This window comes from Strix uralensis, chromosome 15, assembly GCF_047716275.1.
Source record: "Strix uralensis isolate ZFMK-TIS-50842 chromosome 15, bStrUra1, whole genome shotgun sequence".
NCBI lineage: Eukaryota > Metazoa > Chordata > Aves > Strigiformes > Strigidae > Strix > Strix uralensis.
In genome coordinates this window covers 12,352,051-12,375,115 of record NC_133986.1, presented here as the reverse complement: position 1 = coordinate 12,375,115, position 23,065 = coordinate 12,352,051, and the positions used below count along the sequence as shown (strand labels likewise).

The 23,065-nt window shown below is 47.2% G+C and overlaps 1 protein-coding gene across 4 annotated transcripts in view; it reads left to right on the top strand.

Moving 5' to 3' along the window:
• Positions 1–8,344: 8,344 nt before the first annotated feature.
• The window catches only part of PLCB2 (phospholipase C beta 2), a 48,609-nt gene continuing 33,888 nt past the window's right edge, over positions 8,345–23,065 (top strand). For 2 of the 4 annotated variants that reach the window (XR_012631020.1, XR_012631021.1), the window contains exons 1-3: positions 8,353–8,796; positions 12,688–12,765; positions 15,049–15,117. Coding sequence is in view for 1 of the 4 variants with exons in the window: in XM_074885113.1 (XP_074741214.1) it covers positions 8,713–8,796; positions 12,688–12,765; positions 15,049–15,117 (231 nt within the window). In the remaining 3 variants the exon portion in view is untranslated. Of the gene's footprint in view, positions 8,797–12,687; positions 12,766–15,048; positions 15,118–23,065 lie in introns of all 4 variants that reach the window. The other 2 variants (XR_012631022.1, XM_074885113.1) reach the window with 2 other exon arrangements.

Here is a 23,065-nt window from a genome sequence, read left to right as displayed (position 1 = left end):
TTTCTGGAGGCAGGGAGTTCTCCCAGATAACATGAGTTGTCTTTGGCCTGTTGTTTCCATGACACATTTCTGAAACTGAGAAAAGCCTGTCAAGGGTGGCTTGACAGTGCCCTAGGCATTGACTGAAACAAGAAACTTTGCCATTTGTTCAGATGTTAAGCTCTAGTCCCAGGGGTTTCCAGCGGGCTGAGCTGTAGGTTTCACACATTGGTTTGTGGAGAGGAAAGTTCACTAAGTGCAGGGCTTCAAGAGGGTGAATGTTGTGGTTTTTTTAATAAAAAAAAAAGTTTGGGTGTGAACCTGTGCTGTCTGTGGTTGCGACTCTGAACACAGTCTCTGTGGAGGAATCTAGAGTCAAAAATTAGCTCTTCATTGTTCATTTTGCAATGAGGAAATGTGCATGTACAGACCCACACACACTTAACATCTGAGCAGGGTTCTGAGGGCTGTATTTTGAAAATAACCACCACTTTTCAAGCAATAGGACAGCGATGATTAATGGCCATGTAATCTGACTGTGCATCTTTGGTTTTCATGGTCTGAAGAAGCTGGACTCACCCACCTTTATGTGTGAGAATGAATGTGTAGAGTTGTGCTTCTCCCTGTGTATCCCCATAGATTACACACGTATCTATCTGATCTTGTATTTGCTCACCTGTATGTGTGGGAGAGCACTGATACAGGTTGTCTGAAAATACAACCTACAATATTTGCAGACTGACAACACTTTATTCAGAGTTGCACCAAGTTGTGGTTGCCCTTACAAGCACTGGCACAGGATTTTCTTGGAAAGCCTTATCCATGACCTCATGGTGCAGCCCTGAAGCTAAAGTGATCCTGGTTTAGGCTGGGTTACTGCTTTTTCAATCTGGGATAATTTCATTATTTTTTTCCCCCCAGGATGGAGAAGAGTGCTTTTTCAGTAGTTCATTTGTGCGTGATTGCTCCAGCCACCTTTGGGGCCAGCTCTTAATGCAGCCTAGTTCTTGGTTAGACCAAACTACTTGTTCATTCTTCAAAGTCAGCTTGACTGAGCTTAGGTTTGGCTCCTTGCTGAGTTACACTAAGGCAACATGAAGCTTTAACTGCTTTAAAGATTGAAATAGATTCTTTTATATACAAGGTCAACATGGGTTTTCACCTTAGTTAAAATAATGTAGTTTTGAATGTGTTAATGCTCCCTGATCTCACAGTAGTTTTTCCTTGCAGAAAAAAAATCAAAAGCAGCTGTTACTTTGACTTTTTCTATTTCTGTGTGCTTGGCTTTGGTAGCTGAATAAGGAGAATATGCTGGACTCATGTTGATAACCCTGTGCAAGGAAGGGTTATTTAACTGAACTAAAATAGCAATCTGAAACCTCTCCCAGTTCTCCTGGAGCTGATTCTTACTTGTTACATCCTACTGTTTTCACACTTCTGCCATCCTGGTTCAGGCTGCGACAGGAAATGGAACTGCAAATTCCTAGGAGAGGCAATTCTGATGCTTCTAGGAGGAAAAAGCAGGGAGGATGTCAGCAGAAAGTTCAGTCCTGGTTTGTTGTACACCTGTGAAAAGGGGGAAGATTTGTTGGCAATGAGCTTAAGTGGGATTCCTTGTTAATGCTGTTTTCAGATAAATTTTGTATTACAAGCCACTGTTCATTCTGCTCGGGAAAATATTTATTCCAGATGCAGTGGTTTGATAATCATCTGCTCTTCTGGATGTATACATTTCCAACAGTGGTGTCCAAATGAGTTTTATTCCTCAATTTTCTGCAGACTATGGTGCGTGCATCATTGTCAGCTGAAAAATACGGTCATGTGAGCCTGGGGATCAACTGCAGCTTTTTCACCGGGATCTTAAAGAGCACAAATTGTGAACTGCAGAACAACATCAAACCAGACATCTAACCCAGCCATGTATGCCCTGAGTACCATCGGGGAGCAGGTGTTGGAGCTGCTATTCATCCCTGGGAAGCTGTGGGACTTTTTGTGGACGTGCCTGGTGAGGTGGAAGCCTCCTGTCACACCCTCACCCTCTGTTCCCAGTGGCACACCCAGCCCTGTGTTTGCCAGTTTAGCCCGCGAACATGCTGCTGCCTTTGGCCACTCATGCACCATGAACACCATGGAATGACCTACTGAGAGACCTTCCCTGTGCTCTGGTAGCAATTTCCATTCCATTTGCTGCTTTTTCATGTTCCCCTGTTTATCTGACTGTTCAAAAAAGAGTGGCTGGAGTTGTGTGCAGTGTTAAGTGCTTCCTAGAGAGCTGTCTTCAAAGAATGTGTAGTCGTTTTGTGCATGTGTGTGGTGTTTGTTCCCAGTCTGATAATGTGATGAAATAAAAAAAATGGTTTTCAAGGTCTCGTTTTGACCTCTAGAAAAACAAGACATGATTTAAATATACTGCATTGATTGCACTCATTGGGGCTAGAAGAGCTATGTAAAAAACACAATAAGCAAGGTAAAAAGAAGGGTATTTCCTGGTAAGGTGGGGAGATGAGTCTCTAGGAGAGAAGTGATGTGTATTCCCGTGCTCATTAGTTAGTGACGCTGGGCTGAGTCCATAACCTGCCTGTGTGGGCGGCAGTGATGTGTCAACAGAGCAAACCTCTCTGCAAAAGTGAACAAAATGGGTTTTATCATCTCGTTAGGAACTGATGTAAAACCCTTGGCTCACCCACAGGTGATTATCAAAGGACAATGCCTGGGTGAGATCTTGCCCCTTTAGCTTCACCTTTACCATAGCTGGGGATATCAGCTGGTGTAAATCAGCTTCATGTGATGCCTTCCATGGGCTGTGGAGCCATTGTGCCTTCTGAGGTTTTTCAGCAACAGCTTCAGTGGTCTAGGTGGAAACTTGTTGGGGCTGAAAGTGGCTCTCGGCCTGTAAGACTTGGGAATGTCTGATTTTGCATTAGTCACTTAAAACAGTGGAGGCTGTAGACCTACCCGCGAACCCACCCGACTTTGCAGCCCCTGAAGGAAAATGCCTTCTTTCCTGTGGGCCTAAGCTTGAACATGGCATTGCTTCGCAAGCACCTTTCACCTTGAGGAGGCAAAGAGTTTGGAATATAGTGTGCAAAGGCCTTTGCAGTGAGGATGGGAGTACTGAAAGGTTGAGGCTGGGTATTACAAAAGCAGATTTTTTTGGTCTACTATGTTGGAGAACTGAAGTTTGGGGAAGGGTGAGGGAAGACCATGGTGAAACATACTCAGCTCCATTAGCTGAGTAGGCAGCGAGGTTCTTGGGTAGCAGTCTGAGGCTGCTTCACTTGGAATCAGCTGGTAGGGGCAGTGCAAAGAAAGTTTGTAGCCTTTTTAAAATTTTTATTATTCTTTCATCCCTGACTCTGAATGGTTCTGCACCAAGGGGTAGTCTGGCATGGGAGCCTCTGTCTCTTGGGTGGGATTCATTGGGATGCTTTACCTTTTGAAGTCTGTGCATTTTGGGGCTTATATATATGGACACAGTTATAAATCTGTGTTGAAAACTCGGTGCATTTGTGCTGATGAAAAGCCAGCCATGGGCTGATGGCTGCAGTACCTGCTTTAGCTTGATGGGGAACCAAGCTGATACCCTTTGCTTCTCAGCCAGCGAGCTCAGCTCTTTCTGGACCCGCATGTGCTCAGGGAAGTGTGGATTCAGTCCTGTCCTGCCCTGAAGCTGACCCATCTGCTACCTCCCCCTGAAATCCTGCATTGAGAGGCTGCCGCAGAGCTCTCTGAAGGGGAAGAGTCAAAGCATGCTCAGTGCCTGAGGCTGCACCAGGGCTCTTGGTTGGGCTCTTGTCTGGAGGGGGCAAGAAGCATGCCCCTCTCTAGTGGATCTGTTTTTTTCCTACACCCTGAATACTTTGAACAGAAGCTGTTGTTTGTCAGCTCATTCTTCGTTCTTTATTTCTCAATGAAGACTGATGCTTTGGGAATAATAGTTTGTCTCAACTCAGAACGAGCATGTTGAACTGCAAAACATGTAACTTCTCCCATTCCTAAAGCTGTTAAGTTTGTGTCTTGCCGTAGGTGCTGTCTCACTGGTTTGTCAGTTTAAGATGTTGACCTCGATCTTCAAAGTCCCCCGAGGTGCAGCTGAAATAGTGCCTTGTTCTCTGTGACCTGCCCAAGGGGACTGTGTTCTTCTGGACTTGACTCATCCAGGCAGACACAGTTACTGTGGCAGCTGGGTTTGCTGCTTTGGACCTTCCATAGGAGATTGTACGTGTGAAATGTGCGTTAGGATCTGTCCTTCTCGCAAGTGGAAAAAAAATACGCCTAACCAAGGAAAGTAGAGTGAGTAAAGTCCTGGTTGTAGAAGTAATAGATTGACTGTGAAAAGAAGAAGCAATGAGGATGTGAGCATGGCAGAAGAATTCTAGCAGTGCTGAGGTCTCAACCAGGACTGGGAATCTGCTGCGGCAGGCAGCGGATGCATCCCCAGAGGCAGCTTAAATTGGGCTGGTAGAGTAGGAAGAAAAAGTTGATAAGATCAAGAGCAAAATGGGGTTTCCACCCCCAGTATCCTGACTTCCAGTTCAGTATTTGATACTGTAGGTAAGCACTGTGGGGGCAATTAGATGCATTCACCTCCAGGTTTGGTAGAAGTTGCTTTCCTGTTCTTGCTGCTCTGTTACTTACTGCAAGGTAACATGAGATGGGCACATTCTGCTTGCTGCTGCTCTTCCTCCTCCTTCCTCTTCTGTTGATGACCTGTCTTGGAAGGTTTCATTCTTTTGCTAGCAGCTGGGAATGGCGTGGTTCAGTCATCCCTATGCAGCAATTACTTTTGTACTGCAGTAATGTGTAGGGTGTTTAAATGGCCTGTGAGCATCACTCAGCAGTTTGGAAATATGCAGAAAACCATCAGAGTGCTGTAAGCATAACATACCCCTGCAGCATATTTCTGCCCAGTAAACGGTTAGCAATGGACCTAACCATGGCTTGGTGGTTGGTCAGATAGTTTGGGGTTGGTTTTGGTGGTTTTTTTCACACAACACCTCACTGCTTTTATGGTATTGTGGCATCTGTGGCCACTCGTCTTTCTGTGCTGTAGTCCGCTGCCCTCAGACTTTTGCAGATCAAGCTGAAGAGTCATGCTGTCAGATGCGAGCTGTCATGAATCCTTGGCTTTGTGGTTTGGGCTCAAAGTAGGACACACGCACTCAGCAGTTCTCTCCGGGGTGGTGAGGAAATATGGGCCTTTTTGGTCCTGATGGTGTCATTAATCCTTTCAGGATTCCCAGGGCTCAGAGGGCAGAATAGAAAAAGGAGCAGCAGGATGAACTCGGTTTTGCTTAGCTGTGAATTTATTGCTGGTGTTTGAAGGCAATGCCGAAGCGGTGTGCAATATCATAGCTGTGCACTAGAGGACAGTGTTACACATTGCAAAGTCTAGTTATGATGGAACGATGCTGGCAGAGATTCTTACAGATTCTCTGTGTGCTAGGAGTAGGTTGGGGTTACAAAATAATTTCCTAGAGCTCGGAAGCCATCCAGTCAAGGTGGTTTAATAGGCAGCATGGCTTAAAGCACTGCCTACAGACCCTACCTTGTAAAATCTCTGAAGGGTAATGCTGACTACTTTGCATGTGCTTTGGGGGAGGTAGAGGCTGCTGGATAGGTAGGGCAGGGAGATAAGGAAGAGTCTCGAGGGAAGAAAAAAAAGGGAAATTTTTGCATATCAAAACTCTTGTAGTGGATGGTGGGATACACAGTTGTGAAGGTGAGGAGGCACAGGGCCCTGACCAGAGGGGATGTAGGATGAGCATACAGTGGGTGATGGGCCTTGCAGGAGAAAGAAAATAAAGGTTAGAATGAATGCTGCTCAAAGTGCTGCTGCTTCTGCCTGCTCTGATATCAGAGCTTTCAGCAGAGGGCAGGACTGTTGCTTTATTCTATCGCTGTTCCATCAGCCATCTCTTCGTGCAAGGACAGAAGCTCCCACATCAAGCAAGGAGTGTGAAATGAAAGATAAGGAGGCTGGGTTATGCAAAAGGAAGTGAGCTTCAGCTTTTGTGACCATCTTTATGCAAGCGGGGATCTTGGCAGTTGGTGTATACACCACCAGGCATCCTCCTGGGACAGCTGCTAACTCGGTCGCTGCTCTTCATGTTGTGGGGGTTTTTTTGTAACTTATTGTTTTATCGCTTAGGGGAAGCTGGCCCTGAGTGAACAAGCAAGTGAAGTTGTGGCAGGATTCTTGCTTACTTTAGGTTTGTTGATGAGACAGAGAAAGCTGTTGAATATCCAGGTGTGAGAGGATGCAGAACAGAAGCAGCCTTTCCGCGAGGCCCTGGTTCTGGCAGGTAGCGGGCATGGTTCACAAAGCCACGATGGTAACTGGTAAATACCAGATGGGCCACTGGAACCAGTAGCTGTGACTGATCTCACTTGCAGTCCCTCTGCTCTTGGCGGTACCAGAGCTCATCCCACCTTTCCCTTCTCCACAGCTGTGACCTCCAAGGCCTCCCTTTAGTGCTGTCAGTGTTGCAGAGGATGGCAGGGCTGCAGTGCTTCTGAGCAAGGTTGATGCTCTTTATCCTTTTCACAGCTGCTCCCTAAGTCAAAGTTAAGCAGCCCTGAAACTGCTCTGGCCTTGCAGAAGGGATCATGTGGGGGACACACACATGACACTTTCACTCCTCACTGCAGCCTCCTGTGCTCCCGTGGGCTTTCTCTATATGTACCTAGGCCTTGGGGTCTGTTCCTAAACTGCTTACAGGAAGAGCGCAGAGAACAAAACCTGTCCAGCAACCCCTGGCATTTCATTTGTGCCAAGTCCCAGGCTGTTGCTGACATCCCTGGGTGCTTCCAGCTCGGCCCTTGAGATCTGGGCAGATGCTGTCATCTGCTGCTTTGCTACTTGGGAGTAACAGTGTTCTCTGAGGGGGGCATCTTGGCTGGGCCTGGAGTACCTCTGTGCTCTGTCAGCTGGCTGCCCGAGAAGCATGTGTCACTTTGACATACATGCAAAGGAAGCTTAATACCATGAGTGTGGCTTGGTTATGGGACTGGAGGCAATGGATTCCCCTGTCCCTCATCTTGGCCCTGATACCGAGCAACCACAGCTATGGGTAAGCCACCTCAGTTTGTTGCACTAATAAAGTAGAGCTAACAGCCTTCGCTTGGATAGCTAGTTCTTGGAAGGCATGGTGCCTTGCAAAATGTGTTGGTAAATGCAGAAAACTCGATGGTAGCTGGAAATGGAGAAACTCTCTTGTTCCCATTTTGTCAGGCAGATAAACCCATGAAAGAAATGAACAAAGGGTGTTGGGTTTCTTCAGGGTTCTCTGTTTCTGCAGCAGGTGTATCTCTGATAATTGCTGCCATCTTTGTTTTTTTACAGGTAGAGCACTTGTTATAGGTCCACTTAATCTCTCCTGCCTCATGGCACCAACATCTGAGAATGCCCTTAGGATTCCTTCAGTTGGCCTTCCCCCAGCTGTCCAGTCTGCTGCAAAGTGCTGGCCTCACCAAACTGGGTAAGTTGAGGCTGGGAAAGCAGCAGCAGAACAATGCAGCTGGCTCCCTTTGCACACTGGGAGTTTCTTTGTCCACCCTTCTCAGAATCTGCACCACTTCTGACAGTATCTTGTCCCTCCTGAGCAATGGCAGGTGCCACACCTTGACTTTCACAGGAGACAACAGAGGTGAAACCCCACCATGTGGCTGGGAATCCTGTTACAGTGAGAGTTGCACAGTTACCGCCACTGCTGGCTGGTTGTGGGGTTCTGCCTTGACTAAAATTCACCTTGCCCATGTCAACCCTTCTCACAAGCCACTCTCCTCCTGGTTAGCCAGTGCACATCTGCCACCAGCGCTCCTCTTCTCCGCTGTCCACGCGGAATTCCTTCATTCCAAGGTCAGGAGCAGGTTTTGCCCTCTTTGCCATTAACCTTCTGTCCTGCTTCCTGCCACTTCCCTTCAGCTTTGTTGTTATAATCCCCACCTTACACATCTCTCTCATTCTGTGTTCCCACAGTATCTGCAGCAGACCCAAGTGAATCTGGAGAATATTGCAGCTCCTAGGGACTCTTGTGAATGTTTTTTCATCTGTCTGTGGAATTTACATCTGCTCTGTTGGTCTGTCTCACTTTTCAGGTTGATATTCAGAAGAACCCATAAGAGAAATGAAAAAAGTTAGACTGGACAGTGCAGCAAGTGGCCTCAGAAGTGGAGTCTGTACAGAGCAAAGAGTAAGTTTATTTTAGGTGGTATTTGGTCTGTCACATGAAGGGGGCAGTCTGCTTGTAGCTGAAGCCTGAGCTGTTCCGTAACCACATCTGCTGAAATATTTTGAGTGTCGGCTGGCAATGCCTGCACTTTGTCAAAGAGAACATTTAAGGAAGTTCAGTTACGGAAGCGCTACAAACCGTGCGCTTCAAGTACAACTCTGAGGAGTAGGTCCCTCCTGGAGAGCCGGTGTGTGTGACTGCCCACGCGGGCATCCCAACCCATCGCAAGCTTTCCTCTGGGTGACCTTGTGCTGAGCTCCGTGTGCATGCTTGGAGAGCCGTTGATTTACAATGCAGATTCATCGGTCCTCGCCTGCCTGCCCCTGCCCCTCCTAAATTTGGCTGGGATATAAGAGGCTGTTTGCTTTCCGATGCCAACAGTGGCCATGGCAGAGCTCCCTGCCATGTGAGAGGCAGAGATAGAGGAGAGGGGGCCAAGGAGGAGCAAACTGCAGCTGCTTTTGCTTCTGGTGGCCGAGGAGCACATCTGCAGGACAGAATGTCAGTGCTTACGCCTGTCCTGCAGCCCCCAGAGGTGAAGGAGTATCTCTCCAAGGGTGAGCGCTTCATCAAGTGGGACGATGTGAGTACTGGGGTTTTTGCTTCGCTAGATTGTACGTGTGCTGGTAGGGCCAGGGTTTGAGGGGAGGCTGGGAGCTGTGTGTTGTACCTGAGAGCAGGGATGTCTGAATGGGGAGAGTGAACTGAGAAGAACAGAGCTGAGGGCTGTGTCGGGGCTGGTGATGTGGCTTCTGCACCTCTCATTCTTGTGGAGGATGGAAGTAAATGGTCTGTGTGCACAGCTTCCCTGGTGTAGGACCCCGGGGTTCTGTCTGTGTGTGTGAACCAGCCCTCAGGAAGGCACTTGCTGCTGGGGGTCTCCTTGGGGCGAGGGGCACATGCTGCATTCGTACTGTCCGGAGGAGCGTGAGGGGTAGGATTTACTCCAGAACTGATGGACTCTCCATGCTTTGCAGATAGAGAGGAAATTGGGCTCCAAGTTGCTTCCTCTTAATGGCCCTGGTGCTGGAGTGGCTCCGGGTGAGCTGTGTCCTTCCACGACAGCCTGGCTCGTGGGTCTGTGAGCTACTAAGCGTGAAGTGACCAAGCAGCAAGGGGCCTGTGCTTTAACCATGGAGGGTGTTGCAAAAAGCTGCTGCTTCTCCAACTCAGCATTCTCTTGTATCTTCAAAAGACCTGGTTTCCAGTCTCTGTTTGCCTTTCATTGTGAGGGGAAGAAAGTCTGAAACGGCAGAAGAGAAGTTTAATTTGAATGTAGTAGTCCCCCTTTCTAAGAAGGCAAACTAGTATTTCCCACAAGCAAGAGGACAGCAGCCACCCATCCATTTTGTCTGGAGTATGAATAGTTTGCTACTGAGCATGAATGTTGCTAAAACAGGGGGCAGGCCAGGTTATGATTATTCACCAAGATCTGGGGAAAACATTTGATGTGGTATTGCAAATGAGACACATTAGAAGGAGCCTCCAGCAGCAGCGCAGGAGGGATTAGCGCTTACTTTTGTGGGCGTAAAGCTGGAATAGAGTTCTGAGTCCCAAGGCAGCGTGTGCAGGGGAGATCACTTGTGTGCAGTGTAAGCAGGGGTGGTCCAGCGGTGCTGAGAAATGAGAGCAATGTGAGATGCAGCTGACAGAAAGGATGGGTGCTGCAGAAGGCAGGCTGGAATATCGCCAGCGGTTATTCCACTCGCTGTACACAAACAGGAGGATGGCACCAGGGTATGGTGGAAAGCGCAGCCTTCCCTTTCTTTCCTGTGGGGCCACTGCCTCCAGAATGCACCTGGGGCTTCTTTGACTTTGAGCAGGGATTTGGCTTGAGAATAACAGTAGCCAAACTTGGCAAAATTGCTGTTGACTTTCTATGCTCAGTCCTTGGGGACTACTTTCCCAAAAACTTGAAGCTGTTAAGAACCTCACTGGGATTAGGTTCCCTTGAAACCCAGGGTGAGTCAAGCTGGGCTTCCAAGACCCACCAAGTGTTTATTTGCTGCAGTAACTGTAGGAGTTGGGGAGCTCAAGTCCTGTGTGGATTTTCCCCTGAGGCTTACAGATTTGTAAACATTCCTAAAAGGTTACCTCTAATTAAGTAGTTTACAGACTTGACCTCCACCAATAATGAAGGCTGCCTCCACAGGTGGGCTGTTCTGGTCATGTTGCTTCATCTCCTCACACTTTCCCACTCCACAGTTAGAGCAGGCTGCAAAGGATGATGGCAGGAGCTCCGGGTTGCAGGATTGCTGCTCTTCAGACGTCATGGGTCTGTGGGGTTTTTTGTCTCACTCTTTGAATTGACCTGGCTGTGCTGTTGGTAACAGTTTGGAGCTCCTTCCACAATAGCTGAGGCAAAGGACTGAAGGTAGATCAGAGTGGCTCCTTGCATCCCTCTGTGCAGTTTGGGACTGGACTAGAGCCTTTGCTGTATCCAACTGTTTCTTGAGAAAAGCAAACCCACACGTTTTCTGTGGTGCCTCACCGTGTCCAGCACTTGTAATGTGTTCTCTAGAGGAGAGTGCAGTAGGATCTCCGCTGGGCAGGACCATTCTGGCCTGTCCCACTGAGTTAGCTGCAACATCCTGGGGTACGGAGCAAGTTGGCTGTGCTTTGTTTAGCACCCAGCAAGCTGGGGCTGCCAGGCAGGCTGAAGAGGTTAAGTCCTACTACATGGTTTGTTTCAAGAACCAGCTTGGGGACCCTTTCAAAACCTGAGGTGGGGCACAACGTAGTAGCTGACCTCTTAAGCAGAGCAGATGTATGTGGTTTTGGCTCTATGCTGACTCTTAGCCCTTGTAGTAGAAGCAAAAATCTTAAAGTTTATGAAATACAGGATTTTACCAGACAACACTTGCTTTCTGCCCTAGAGTAGAACTCCACAGTGTGAGCAGCAGCCTGTTTGGTTGCCAGACCATCTTCTGTAGAATTCACCATTTCCTTTGGTGCTGGGAGCCACCCCATAGGAGAGTCTGCCTGCACCCCCCAGCTGTCTGTGTCCCTGATCAGGAGGGCAGCCGTCAGCAGCCTTACTGCAGCCTCAGCTTGCTTTCAAGAAAGCTGCTTCATAGGAGATAAGGCTAATCTAGAAACACGGCGCAATCCTCAGTAGTACCACAGTGCCTCTTCTGCTCTTCGTGGCTTGTGGCCATGAGTTCGGGGAGCTAACCAGGAGCTCTGGGAACATGGGGATTGTGCTGTGCAGATCCATGTTGTCCCGAGTACAGCGTGAGCAGGACAGGGAGCGAAAGGAGAACATACGGTGCACAGGGGCATGAGCAGCTTACTGTAATGAAGAATACTGAACCTGGACGTGGTGGTCTCTGGAAATACAGATGCGCTGAGGTATGAGCTCACTAACAAACTGAAGAACCCAAGGCCAAGTGACAAATACAATTTCCAAGTTCCATTATGGGTTTCGTCTCTGTAGCTGGGTATTTCAGCTTCCTGAATTGAATATGAAGCCTTCCTAGAAATGGCTGATAGATCTTATGATGCTGTCTTCTGTGGCACCAGAGGTCAAACGCGGTGAGGAGTCATCTCGACTGAATGAGCAAATGGGCGGGGACCCCGGTAGAGGCACCAGGCATCCTTTATCTCTGTCTCCAAAGAGCTCACGCTAATTCATCTCTTAGCACAGGCTTGCCCGTGAGAGGGGAATGGATGTTGTCTTGAAAATGTCAGTGAAGTTGTCTTTAACTGGACATGGAGAAGCTGTGTAATTATTCAGAGGCGAAGTACACAGCCTCACAGCAGCCTGTCTTCTCTGCAGCATATGCATTGGTTCTGATGTGAAGGGCCTCCCTTTTGTATAGGGTTCAGGATCAGCCCTGAATAATTTAATCTAATTTTGTGCCTGTAGTGTGGGTGTTTAAATAGCTGCTGCTTCTTACAGTCTGTGAACAGCTAGTCCATGGAGTTTAAGAATTGCTACCTAAAGCAGATTCATCTGCTGTATTAGCTGGACCCCTCCTTGAACCCTTCCTGACTAGGCCCCTTCTCTGTAAAGAGAGCTGGCGTGACAAGTGTGAGCGCCTTGGTGGCAGCTGCCATGGGTGGATGTTGGCTCTGCTTGGCCTGGGTGACTTTTGGAGCTCGGAGAAGGAAACAGGTGCCTTGGAGGGGAGACAGTTCACATGCAACAATTGCACCTACAGGTACTTTCTTCTCTTAATTCATCATATAGAAAGCTCCAAGAGAGGAGTTCTAGCTAAATGCGTAGTGTTAGGTGGGACTCAGGCTTCAGCAGAGATCAGCTTCCAGCGCCCCACAGTATTACTCTGGAGATGTACTAAATTGTCTGGTTCATTTCCATAAATCACGGAGGATGATTCACCTGACTGGATCTATATTTGAACTAGGAACTTTATGTCCCATGATGGGTTCTCCAAGTCATGTAAGGTGCTAACCTTCTTTCTTCTGTTTTGTTGTTTTGTTTTATTTTTTGTTGTTGGGGTTTTTTTGTCAGGAAACAGCAAGTGCTTCTCCTGTGATTCTTCGAGTGGATCCAAAGGGCTTTTACTTATACTGGACTGATCAGAATAAGGTATGTGCTAAGACTTGACAGCCTGGACTCCAAATAGTCAGTTCAAGTTTATGCAAGATGAAAACACCATAAGTGCTTGAGTTCTGCGCTCAGAAGCAAACTACCGCACTCATTCCACTTGGCAGGAACTCCCCCACAAAGGACCTGGGAGTCTTGTGCTTATTCAATGGCAGATTTGCCTGTCTTCAGGAAAGAGCAGGAAGTTAAGCTGCAAACATGCCAGAGAGATGAGCGTGGCCTTTTTGTGCTTGTCACGCTGGAATCTTATGCCTGCGAAGTTCGTTAGATGTGCTTCAGAGGGCTGCATGGAGAACAGCAGTACCGATGGCCCGTTAGCCAGTGTGCTGAAGGATTCTCCCAGCCAGTGCAGTGGTGCAGCTGGAAAGGAAATGGCTAGATGTATGCAGCTTGAGCTAATGTGTAACTCATGTGCAGCCTGTGCTGTAATTAACTGACTTGTTGGGGTTTTAGAAAACTTAATTAAAAAAAAAATAGTGGCCTTAATGATGTAGAGACTACATGAAGTCTGGAGAGCGAGTTGTGCTCCTCTCAAGCCGGGGTGGTGTGTGCGCTGCCGGAGGTAACCCACAGGATGCCGGCTGTTGGCAACAAATTTAGGAAAAAGAATTCAGTTCCTTGCTACTGAGTAATAACAAGGGGTGGAGAGATTGAGCTGACTGGAGGTGGAAGGCTGGGCTTACTTCTGCTTTCCAGAACAGAGCTGTGGTTCAGCTCTACTTCCTTCTCGTGACCTACATGCTGAAGAGGCATGGTAGATAAAGAGACAGAGACAGGCGTCCCATGCAGCGCCCTGGCCGAGAGACCTGGTGTGTGTTGGTGAGCTCTGCCTTCTCAGAAGACTGTGCCCCAGTGCCACACAGCCGTGTATTCTGAGAACAGTGTCATGGAGCTGAGGGCTGTCACATCCCTCTCGAAGGTGTACTCTCCTTTTAGCCGTCTGTCACGCTCATTCCCCTTTCAAGGTCCGCTTCTGGCAGTAGAATTTTTGCTTTAAGGGCTCCAGCAGACAGCAGGAAGAAGTGGTAGCACTGAAGTAGTGCAGAGAATGGGGCAAGGGGAGCTGTTACCACCCCTAAAAGTGAGGTGTTTCACTGGGTTAGTGGTATGAGGGATTTAGCTACCTGGGAAGGCACTGGGGTAAGGAAGCAGAGCTGACGTGAGGAAACCCAGACTGGAGGGGGTCTCATGTTCCTGGAAAATGCCATTGATTAACACCTAAAATAAACTGTGAACAAATTTGAGAGCCACAGTGGAGCAACAGAATGTTTTACATCCTTGGGAAAGCACTTGTCTGGCATCTTTCCTATTCTCTGAGGGAATCTGCAGACTGTGAGCTAGCGAAGGTGGTGGGCAAATGCTGGCTGTCGGAGGGAGCTGGGGCAGACTGGCAGGAGTGCAGCAGCCAGGGGCAAGACGTGGGCTGATAGTGTGGAGTGGTGTGGTCAATAGTTTGTTGAATTTGTGTGGCTTATTCATTGCTGGCTGACTCGTGTTAAGATCTGCTTGTCATGAACAGCAAGGAAGAAAAGCTGCACCACTTTTGCCCTAGGGATTCAGAAAGGAGTGGAATCAGGAGTAAAACTTCCATCCCGTTTGACAATAAAATGGGGATACAGCCAGAAGACACGGTATCCGTGTTGTTCCTTATTGTGATCTTGGAAAATAATACTATCTGCTGCAACAAGTATAATTTGTTCTCCAGGCCCATGGTGAGCAGACCAATTAGCAACAGAGGAAGGAAATTCAGGTTGGATATTAAAAGAACAAACAAAATAAACATGACAACTAGGCAGTGGTGAGGATGTGGAGCAGGCTACCTTAGGGAAGGCTGTGAAATGTCCTCATGGGAATTGCTTCAGACCAGATTAGGTGAAAGTCTGCTGGGAGCGACGTGGGGAGAGGTGGTCCTGCCTGCCTTCCAGCACAGCTGCTCCATCTTGAAGGCACGAAGTCAGGCCGAGAGCAGCAGTGGTGGGAGACTCTGGGTTGTATTGACACGTGGACTCTAACTGGGGTAGAGTTTCCCTGTATAAACCTGTACGGTGCTGCAGACCACCACTGCCAGCTCCACACTAGCCAGCCTACCAGGGTGGCACACTAGCATCTGATGTTTCCCTGCCTGCGTTGGTCCTGCTGGGAGAGCTCTTCCCCAGGGAAGCGCGCTGGCTGAGACCTGCTTTGCAGCTTCTGAGGGCTTAGCAATGGATTTCTTTCCTTCCTCCTTTGGGTCTCCTAATCTTCCTTGTCCTTGTTTTGTTGTAGGAAATGGAAATTTTGGATATCACCAGCATCCGAGATACCCGAGTGGGGCGATTTGCCAAAATCCCCAAGGTGAGTGCACAGCTTTGTTTCTGGCAGTGGTTCATATGGGAAAGGTAAGGCTGCCCGGGGCTTTGGCAGAACTGAGGCAGTTTACCCTGGCTTTCTGCTCCAAGGAGGCAGAGAGGACCTTGTCTCCTTACATCACAACTGTGTATAGAAAAGCCGTCTTTACTCTCGTCCCTGAACTCCCTGGGGTCTTCTGTGCACCCAAAAGAAAGGCATATCCAGACTAGGGTATATGAGCTTGTTGGAAAGAATATGCCAGAATGCTGGGAAAGCAACAATTCCCCTCCAGAGTGCCTGCCAAAAGCCTCATTTTCTGCTGTGCATGGCGTTGGGTCCCACCACCATGCATCGCACCAGCTTTAATCCTGCCCTGGCCTTTATGTCCCCTTGAGCCACCCCAGAGAGTCCTGCAGGAGACTTGTGATGCTTCTGCATTGAGTCACCAGAGCAAAGATGCACAGCCCGGGTCAAGGCAGCTACAAACCTGTACTTACAGTGAGATTCCAACGCAGTGTGTGGTGGGTTTTTTTCCCTTTAAAGGGAAGAAAATGTAGTTTCAGAAAAACTAGTGTGTGTTTCTCTTTCCTTCCCCCCCCCCCCCCCCCCATAATTTTAAATTCTCTGCTTGCAGGGTGGCAGGCTAAGGGAAGCACACGATTATGGCTTTGTTCTTGGTTTCAGTTGTAATTTAAGCTTCCTGCAGCAAAGTTGTCCTTGTTAGGACTTTCTTCTGGGTCTGTTTTTGTTTGTTTTTAACTTTTCCATGTATGGAAAAGGCAAGCAGAAAATTGAAGTAAAGCTAGAATGTGTAAAGGAAACAAAGGAGTAAAGATAACAGCTCCGTATGGTAGCATAGGTGATTCTCGGTCTAACGCAAAAGGGGAAGATTTTGCAATATATACTGAGAGACTTGAGCAGCCTCTTTGCGTAAGTGGAACAGCTGTTTTCTTAATTCTGCTCTGAAAATTTCTATTCAGAGCTCCCCCAAGGCTGATGTTTCTCAGAAGACCATAATGAGGTGGGTGCTAAAGGCACAGCAGAGCTCAAGAACAGTACCCATCTTACACAATTCTTAAAAATCATAATTCCTTCTGAGAAACAGTGTTTCTTCTTGGAAATTCACTAAAATGAAACATATTTGAGTTTTCAACAAGCCTAAAACTTTGTCTGCAACTTGCTTTGTGGGAATAATGTTTGAAAAAAAGCTCTCAGAAGTTTGTGGGGTTTTTTTCATTTGAGAGAATGAAATATTTGAAGTTTGTAGAGCTAGGTGCTACGCTCCAGACAGAACGCGGTAAGGGAAAGGCCAACTTAAAGGAGAGGCACGAGATACTATTTTCTAGTGTCTTTAAACTTCCGGGAATAACCTGTTTACAAAATGAATTCAGCTTTGCTATAGATTATAAATTGACGGTGTAAATCCTGAGGCCATAGGTGGATGTCCTGGTGGCAACAGCTAGGCTGGAGAAGAATGTCCTAGATTTTAGCAGTTAATTAAGGAAGACTAATTGGAGCATATCAGGAGAAACATGCTGGCACAAATGCAGTATCAGTTGCCTCTAGACAGAAGAAATTTCTACTCAAACAGCATCTTTCTGTAATGAGTCCTCACTCACAAACAAGGAATTGCTCTGGAAACAAGACCAACCCCAGTTTAAGAGTAATTCAAAGTAGTTTTGGGATGACCACGTTCCATATCTAGAGAAAAACAAAAAATGTCCTTTTAAAAGAGATTTTTAATAAAAGCACCAAGAAGTTTGTGAAAAGAATGAGGCAATTCATGAGCAGTACCAGGGTAACAAAATGCAAAAGAGGAGGGGGAAGCAGTGGCTGTGTTCCACAGTGAGCTCTAAATCTTTTCAATAAAATTGGAAAGTGGCTTGTGTGATTCCAGTCATAAGCGAAGGCTCCTAAAGAACAGAATGAGAGAGGATATCTTTGCATGGTAAAATGCATGGAGAATAAGAAAAAGGTTTTGAGAGAACCAGCAGACTCCCAGAAGGATCCGTGCTTGGGCCTGTGACATACTGTGTTCATATGATCCACAGAAGGTGTAGAGGGATGAGACAAAGTTTGCCAATGGTACCAAATTACTTGGGGTAATAAAATGAGGACTGATTTGTAGAAAGACCTTGAAATGCTGGTTGACTGGCTGATCTAATAGGTGGTAAAATTTAGTACAGATAAAAATGAGGCAATGCACACAGAAAAAAACCCTGATCCTAACCTGTAATAACAGGCTCTGACTTGGCTAGTGCTACTCAGACAAGATCATGACTATGGTAAAATATCAACGCAGCGTTCAGGAGTATTTGATCAAAGTTGTATGTTAGGAATTATAAGGAAAGAATTGGGAAATCATGCCGCTGTGTACACGTGTGCACCCATATTTCTGTGCATTTCTAGTGGCCTTGTCTCAAATGAGACAAAGAACTGGAAAAGGTAGAAAAGAGCAGCAAGATTAATAAAAGTATGAAATGGCTACTGTAGGAAGAGCATCTGAGTAGACAGAGACTGTAGTCTGGCAAAAAAAAAAACCATGAGGGGGATGTGGAGGAGTATTGTGGAGTGCTGTAAAATCAGGGGTTGAGTGAAGGTGAGCACAAAGTAGTTACTCAGTGTTTCTTCCAGTGTGAGAACTACACATCAAGTGGAATTTTCCAAAGGCAGGTTCAGCATGAGCAGAAGGAGGTGCTGCTTTTACACCTCGTGTCGCTGCGCTGTGGGATGCCTTCCTGCATGGGTCATGAAAACATTTGTGAGTTTGAAAAGGCAGAACAAGAAGGAAGTGCCCCTTGAGGGTTATTAAATGAAGGTAATGCCTCTGGTTTAGGAAGTTGCTGAATCGTAAATTGCTGGAAGCTGCAGAAATGTGTCAGGGAAGTATCGTTGCATTTGACCTGTTCTTATACTTTTCCCCAGGCATCTGGATGGGTCCGTGGTCTGACCTGGTGTAGCTGTTGTATTACAGCCATTGTAATAGGCCAGAGACAGTATTTTACAGTCCTGGGAATTGGCTACAGCTCATTTCTTGGAAACAAAGAAACAAAGGTCAAGCACCAAACGATTTATTAAGTATTCTCAACAGGCACAAACGATGTGCTTGATGACAACCTCTGCTGTGAAAATCCCAAGTGCTTTTTGAATTCTGCATCTTGGCGACCCATTTAAAATAAGCCCCCTTTTTATTTCAGAGAATTTTCTGGCATTTCTATGACAACATGTAGTAGAACGCACTAGGCTGGCTCCTTATCCACCTTTCTCTTATGGGATGATGGGAAGTCTTGTGTGGGCACTGAAATGGCCACTGAATTAAAATGGTGGGAGAGATATGCCGTCCAGTCCTGGAAGCTTTATTTACACATGGCTGTACTATCCACGATGCTTCTGCAGGGCTTCCTTGGAGCCCTCAGTTGTGTATTCAGCTGGCTTTCCTGAGAATAGACTTTGCTCAAAGGAATGCAGAAAGCAGTGAAAATGAATCACCACACCCTCTGCACAGGACAGCTAGGTCTGGTGCATCATTACAGAAAGGCATAAATATGAAAAACTGGTGTGACAAAGCAAACAAAGATCTGTTAGAGGTGAAGGGTGGGAGAATGACAAAGGGTGCTGTCTCCCCTCTTACACAAGAATGGTTGGAATGGTTGTGGGATAGAACTGCTGAAATTAATACAAATAGTTACTTGTTTCATTGGCTAAGAGTGGAGGAGAAGGGGAAAATGGGTGATATTTAAGACCAGAACAAGCTCATAGCTGTTGGAAGAGCTTTGGATAGTACCAATAACAACTCAAGCATCCTTTTCCCCTCCTCTCCCTTCCCTTGCTAGTGACACCGTGGCAAACCCACAGCCTCTCTGAAGCAAAGCTCATGGTCTGGTTTTCACACTGAATTGGGACTGAAGGAATTCACAAGGAAGGTGCTTGGAGGGCATCTGTGCTGCTGCTTTCCCCTGCAAGGGTCTGTGCTCTTTGTGGCTGTAGCTGGAGCTGCGTGAGGGTGAAACATGCCCTGAGCTTTTCAGACCAATGTAGGTGAGATGAGTCTCCCTGCTTGCAGGTGGTGGTACTGTGGATGTTGGGAGTTCCCTGCTTTCAGTAACTCCCCAGCTGCTGCGAAGCAAGAGGTTTGGGGTTTTTCTTTGTAACCTCTCTATACACAGCAAGAAGAATAACACCAAAGCGCCCACGCGGAAAACCACTTCTGGAAAGACGAGCTGTGGTACGTGCTCCCTGGCCAGGCCAGGTCACAGCACTGTCCCTGCAAGCTGGGAGGCAGGGACTGGGGGGAGCCCCTCCCTGACGCTGTGGTAAGGGTGGTATTGAGAAAGGGATGAACCAATAAGGGTTGGTGACAATAGGAGCCGCCTCCCAGGGAGAAGGCCACTGCCATTTGCCCCAGAAGGAACCAGTTCCTGGAACTGAACCTGCTCTGAGAAGGGCTCTCCTGTACCACGCCCCGCTCCCGGCATATTGGCATATGAGCACACACACAGCCCTTGAGTCCTCCCGTCACCTCTCCTGTGCACGTGCAGGTTTCCCCTTCTCACCCCCTTTGCTTTATTTTCTTTGAGAGCTACTCGGTGTTCTGCAGTGTTTTTTCTCCATGGAAATTTTTTTGAGAGACAGGGCAGAATGAACTTTGGCACAAGTTCAAGAGTAATAAAGATAAGAGTTAGCAGGGACTTTGAACATAAATGAGACAAGATAAAAAGCTATTGAATGTAGTTCAGCAGCATGCCGAAGCAGATCAAGATGTTATTTACAATGCAATTCTGTGTTTTCCTTTGAGTAACAAGGAACAATAATGGCTGCTCTATTTTGGTTTTTTCTTCTGATGCACCAAGACCCCAGAACACTGTCAGAGAATGTAATAATTAGGACCAAAATACATGATTTTTAGGCCAGGCTGCTGGGCTGTTGGCTTCATCTTGGGTTTTGTTTAGACATTTCAGCAGGCATTGGCTTTGAAACAAGCATAATTTTTCATAAAAACAGAAGTTGTATTTTCTGACTGTCATGATTATAAAACAGTTTCATCCTCCACACGCATTTTGTTGTTATTGAACCCGGAGATGCAGACTCTGAACATGTACAAGGGAGAAAATGACACCGAGGTATTTCACACATCCAATTTTGAGATGATAAAGTAGGAGGAGTGCTATTTGGGAACCACGGGTGCAGGGAGCACTCCATGTGGGGCTGAGCCACGGACTACAGAGACGCCGTGGGTGGTCGGTCGCTGCGCTGCATCACGGGGGGAAGGCGGCAGCTCTGGGCACTGAGCACCATCTCCACACTGTGCTGTGGATTCAGCAACATGCGTGAGCTCAGGATGGAACTAAAAGTCTGATGTCCAAATAAGAGTGATCACAAGAAGCCGGTGGGAGACAAACTGATAAATGTGCATGCCAGAGAGAAGCGGGTAGAAGGCTGTGGCTTGCAAAGGATTTATAAATAGTGCAGCAGGGGCCAAGCAAGGAAACAGGCACATCTGGATAATGGCCTTTTGCCATGCTGGGCCCTTTTTCTGCCTCTTCCATCTTTCTGCAGTGTGAGCTCTTAGACCACAGGGACAGAAGTTACTGAGGATGCACAGTCTGCATCTCTCCCTCGTGGTCTGTTCCTGCTCGATTCCAGAATGCCGCGGGTTATTTTGTGCCATGTGAATCTGTGTGCTGCTGCATTTTCCGGTTCCTTTAGATAAGACAGCACTGAGAGCTGAGAGTGCTTCATCTGCGTATTTTTTTTCTGCCTTGGCTCGCTGAGATGCTTGGCGCAGAGACAGGCTGGCCCCCGCAGTGCGGGCGGTGGCAGGACAGCCCTCCCCGCTGCTCAGCAGACGGTCCTGTTGCTGAATCCCATGACAGAGTGGTGCTGCTAACGAGGACGTGAGCTTTACCTGCAGAGCCAAAGGTGTTTGAATAATCTTGGTTCTCCCTTTCCCTTCTGGCAACCAACAAGACCTTTCTTCTCCAAAAGAGAAGACTTGTTGTCACGTCCTGGCTTCTAATACCGCAAGCACTGCATCGTGTAGCGTGTTTCATGAAGACAGAAAATTGTCAGTGTGCAGTGAGCTCCTGCAGCTGTGGTGGATCCCCACTGTCATTTGCTGTGTCCCATTTCGAGTAGAGAAAGGACTGTCTCTGTCTCTTGCATTAGGCCTGGCTCTTTGTTTATATTTGCATGAGAATTTGCTTTTTCTCTGGACTATGAATCTGGTTTGTACAGATGAGGATTTTAGGGAAATCAGGAGGGTGGGAAGTGAAATGAAAGCTGAATCTGTATTTCAGCTGCTCTCGTGGTGGGTTGTTTTCTGTTTGCTTGGTGGTGGGTTTTTTAAGTGGATTTGCTAAGCATGTTTCCCTTCCTCTGATTTGCGTGGCTAATGTGGTTGTCCTGCTTTTCACGTAGCAATTCCTATCTTTCCTTTACAGCCACTGGCAAGGTGACACTAAGTAACTACGTAGCGGAGCTGCAGCACCAAGATGCTAAAGGAGCACAGGTTATGAAAGAGCCATGGTATCAGGTTCTATGCCCTTGGACACGGTCTCTGGTCCTCTCTCACCATCTTCATTCAGTTTTACACCAACATCACTGCATTTATCCCGTGAGGGAGATAAGCCTCATGTAGAGTAGGCAGCACAAAGTGAGCGAGTGACTCGCTTAAGGCCAGGCAGGAAGGCAGTCGCTGGGAGGAAAATATGACCCAATTTAGATCCCTAACAAGATCATCCTTTCCTTTCCCTGCTGCAGTCTGCTACTCATAAAATGGAGCTATTGACTCCACCAAGGTGTAAGGAGATGTCAGAAGTTAGTGCTGATGAAGAGCATGGCATATAAAAACCTGCAGAGGCAAAGGCTAATGGTGAACAGCTGTTCTGGAAAGGTGATCAGGTATCAGGCCGTTACCAAACATGGCCTGTGTCAGGTTTGTCTGGGGGAGCCCAGCCAGAGAAAGGCAAAAGCTCTGATGCAGCGTTCAGCTCGCAAGGGATATGGCGTGAACAAAACGTTTGCTGGGGAGCCAAGTGACACCCGCTTGCAGAGGAGGAAGGGCTGGGAGGAGCCGATTTGTAACAAATACAGGAAATGAGCTCAGCATAAACCACAAGTTCTCTATTGTCTTAGCTTCATATAATTTACAACACCTAGAGGTAAGGAAGCTGAACAAATGCCAGTGGGTTACAAGATGAAGTTAAGTTTGAAGTTAAAATCCTAACACTTTGACACCTGGAATGAAAAGTTAAGCTCCATCAAGAAGTCACTATGAGCGTGAAAAGGAGGTGTGGGTATGTGGGTGCTGCCCGCTGCTGGGAAGGAAACTTGCTCACGAAGCAAAAATGAGGCATTTTAGAAATTCCAGAACTATTAGGAAATAGGCAAATCTTCTGGGTGGCTGACTACTTTCCTCCTTCTTTCCCTCCAAATGCTCTTGGATTATACAGGTTTCAGAGTTACCCTTGCGGAGAGTTGCTCTTACGAAGAAAGAAACAGCAGTCAGGTGATCTTGAGTTACAATCCAGGCCATCCTGTTTTTCCTAAAGATGCCTGTTTGCTACAGATGTGTCAAAAGTTGCAAACATTCCAGAAATTTGGAAAAATGCAGTGGAAAAAAAATCTGCAGAGTTCCTTATCAAATATATATGCAGCTCTGTGTGTGACATGGTGCAGACACAGAAGAATGCCTGAAGCTGAGCTGTTCTGGAGTTTCTGCTGTTGCAGTCTAAATGTAAAGAGAAAATTCTGGGCCAGAAATGGAATTGTTTCCATTTGAATCGCAATGGGATGCAAATGGATGGTTGCGTCTAGGGGTTTTAGTTGGTTTGGGCTAAACTGGGGTCCATAGAATTTGCTTTCTTCAACTTGCAGGGATTCAGATATTGTCCAGTTAGTAGCAGCTTAACAGTCACTAAACATGAGCTGAACTGCAGCGACTAACTTTATGTGC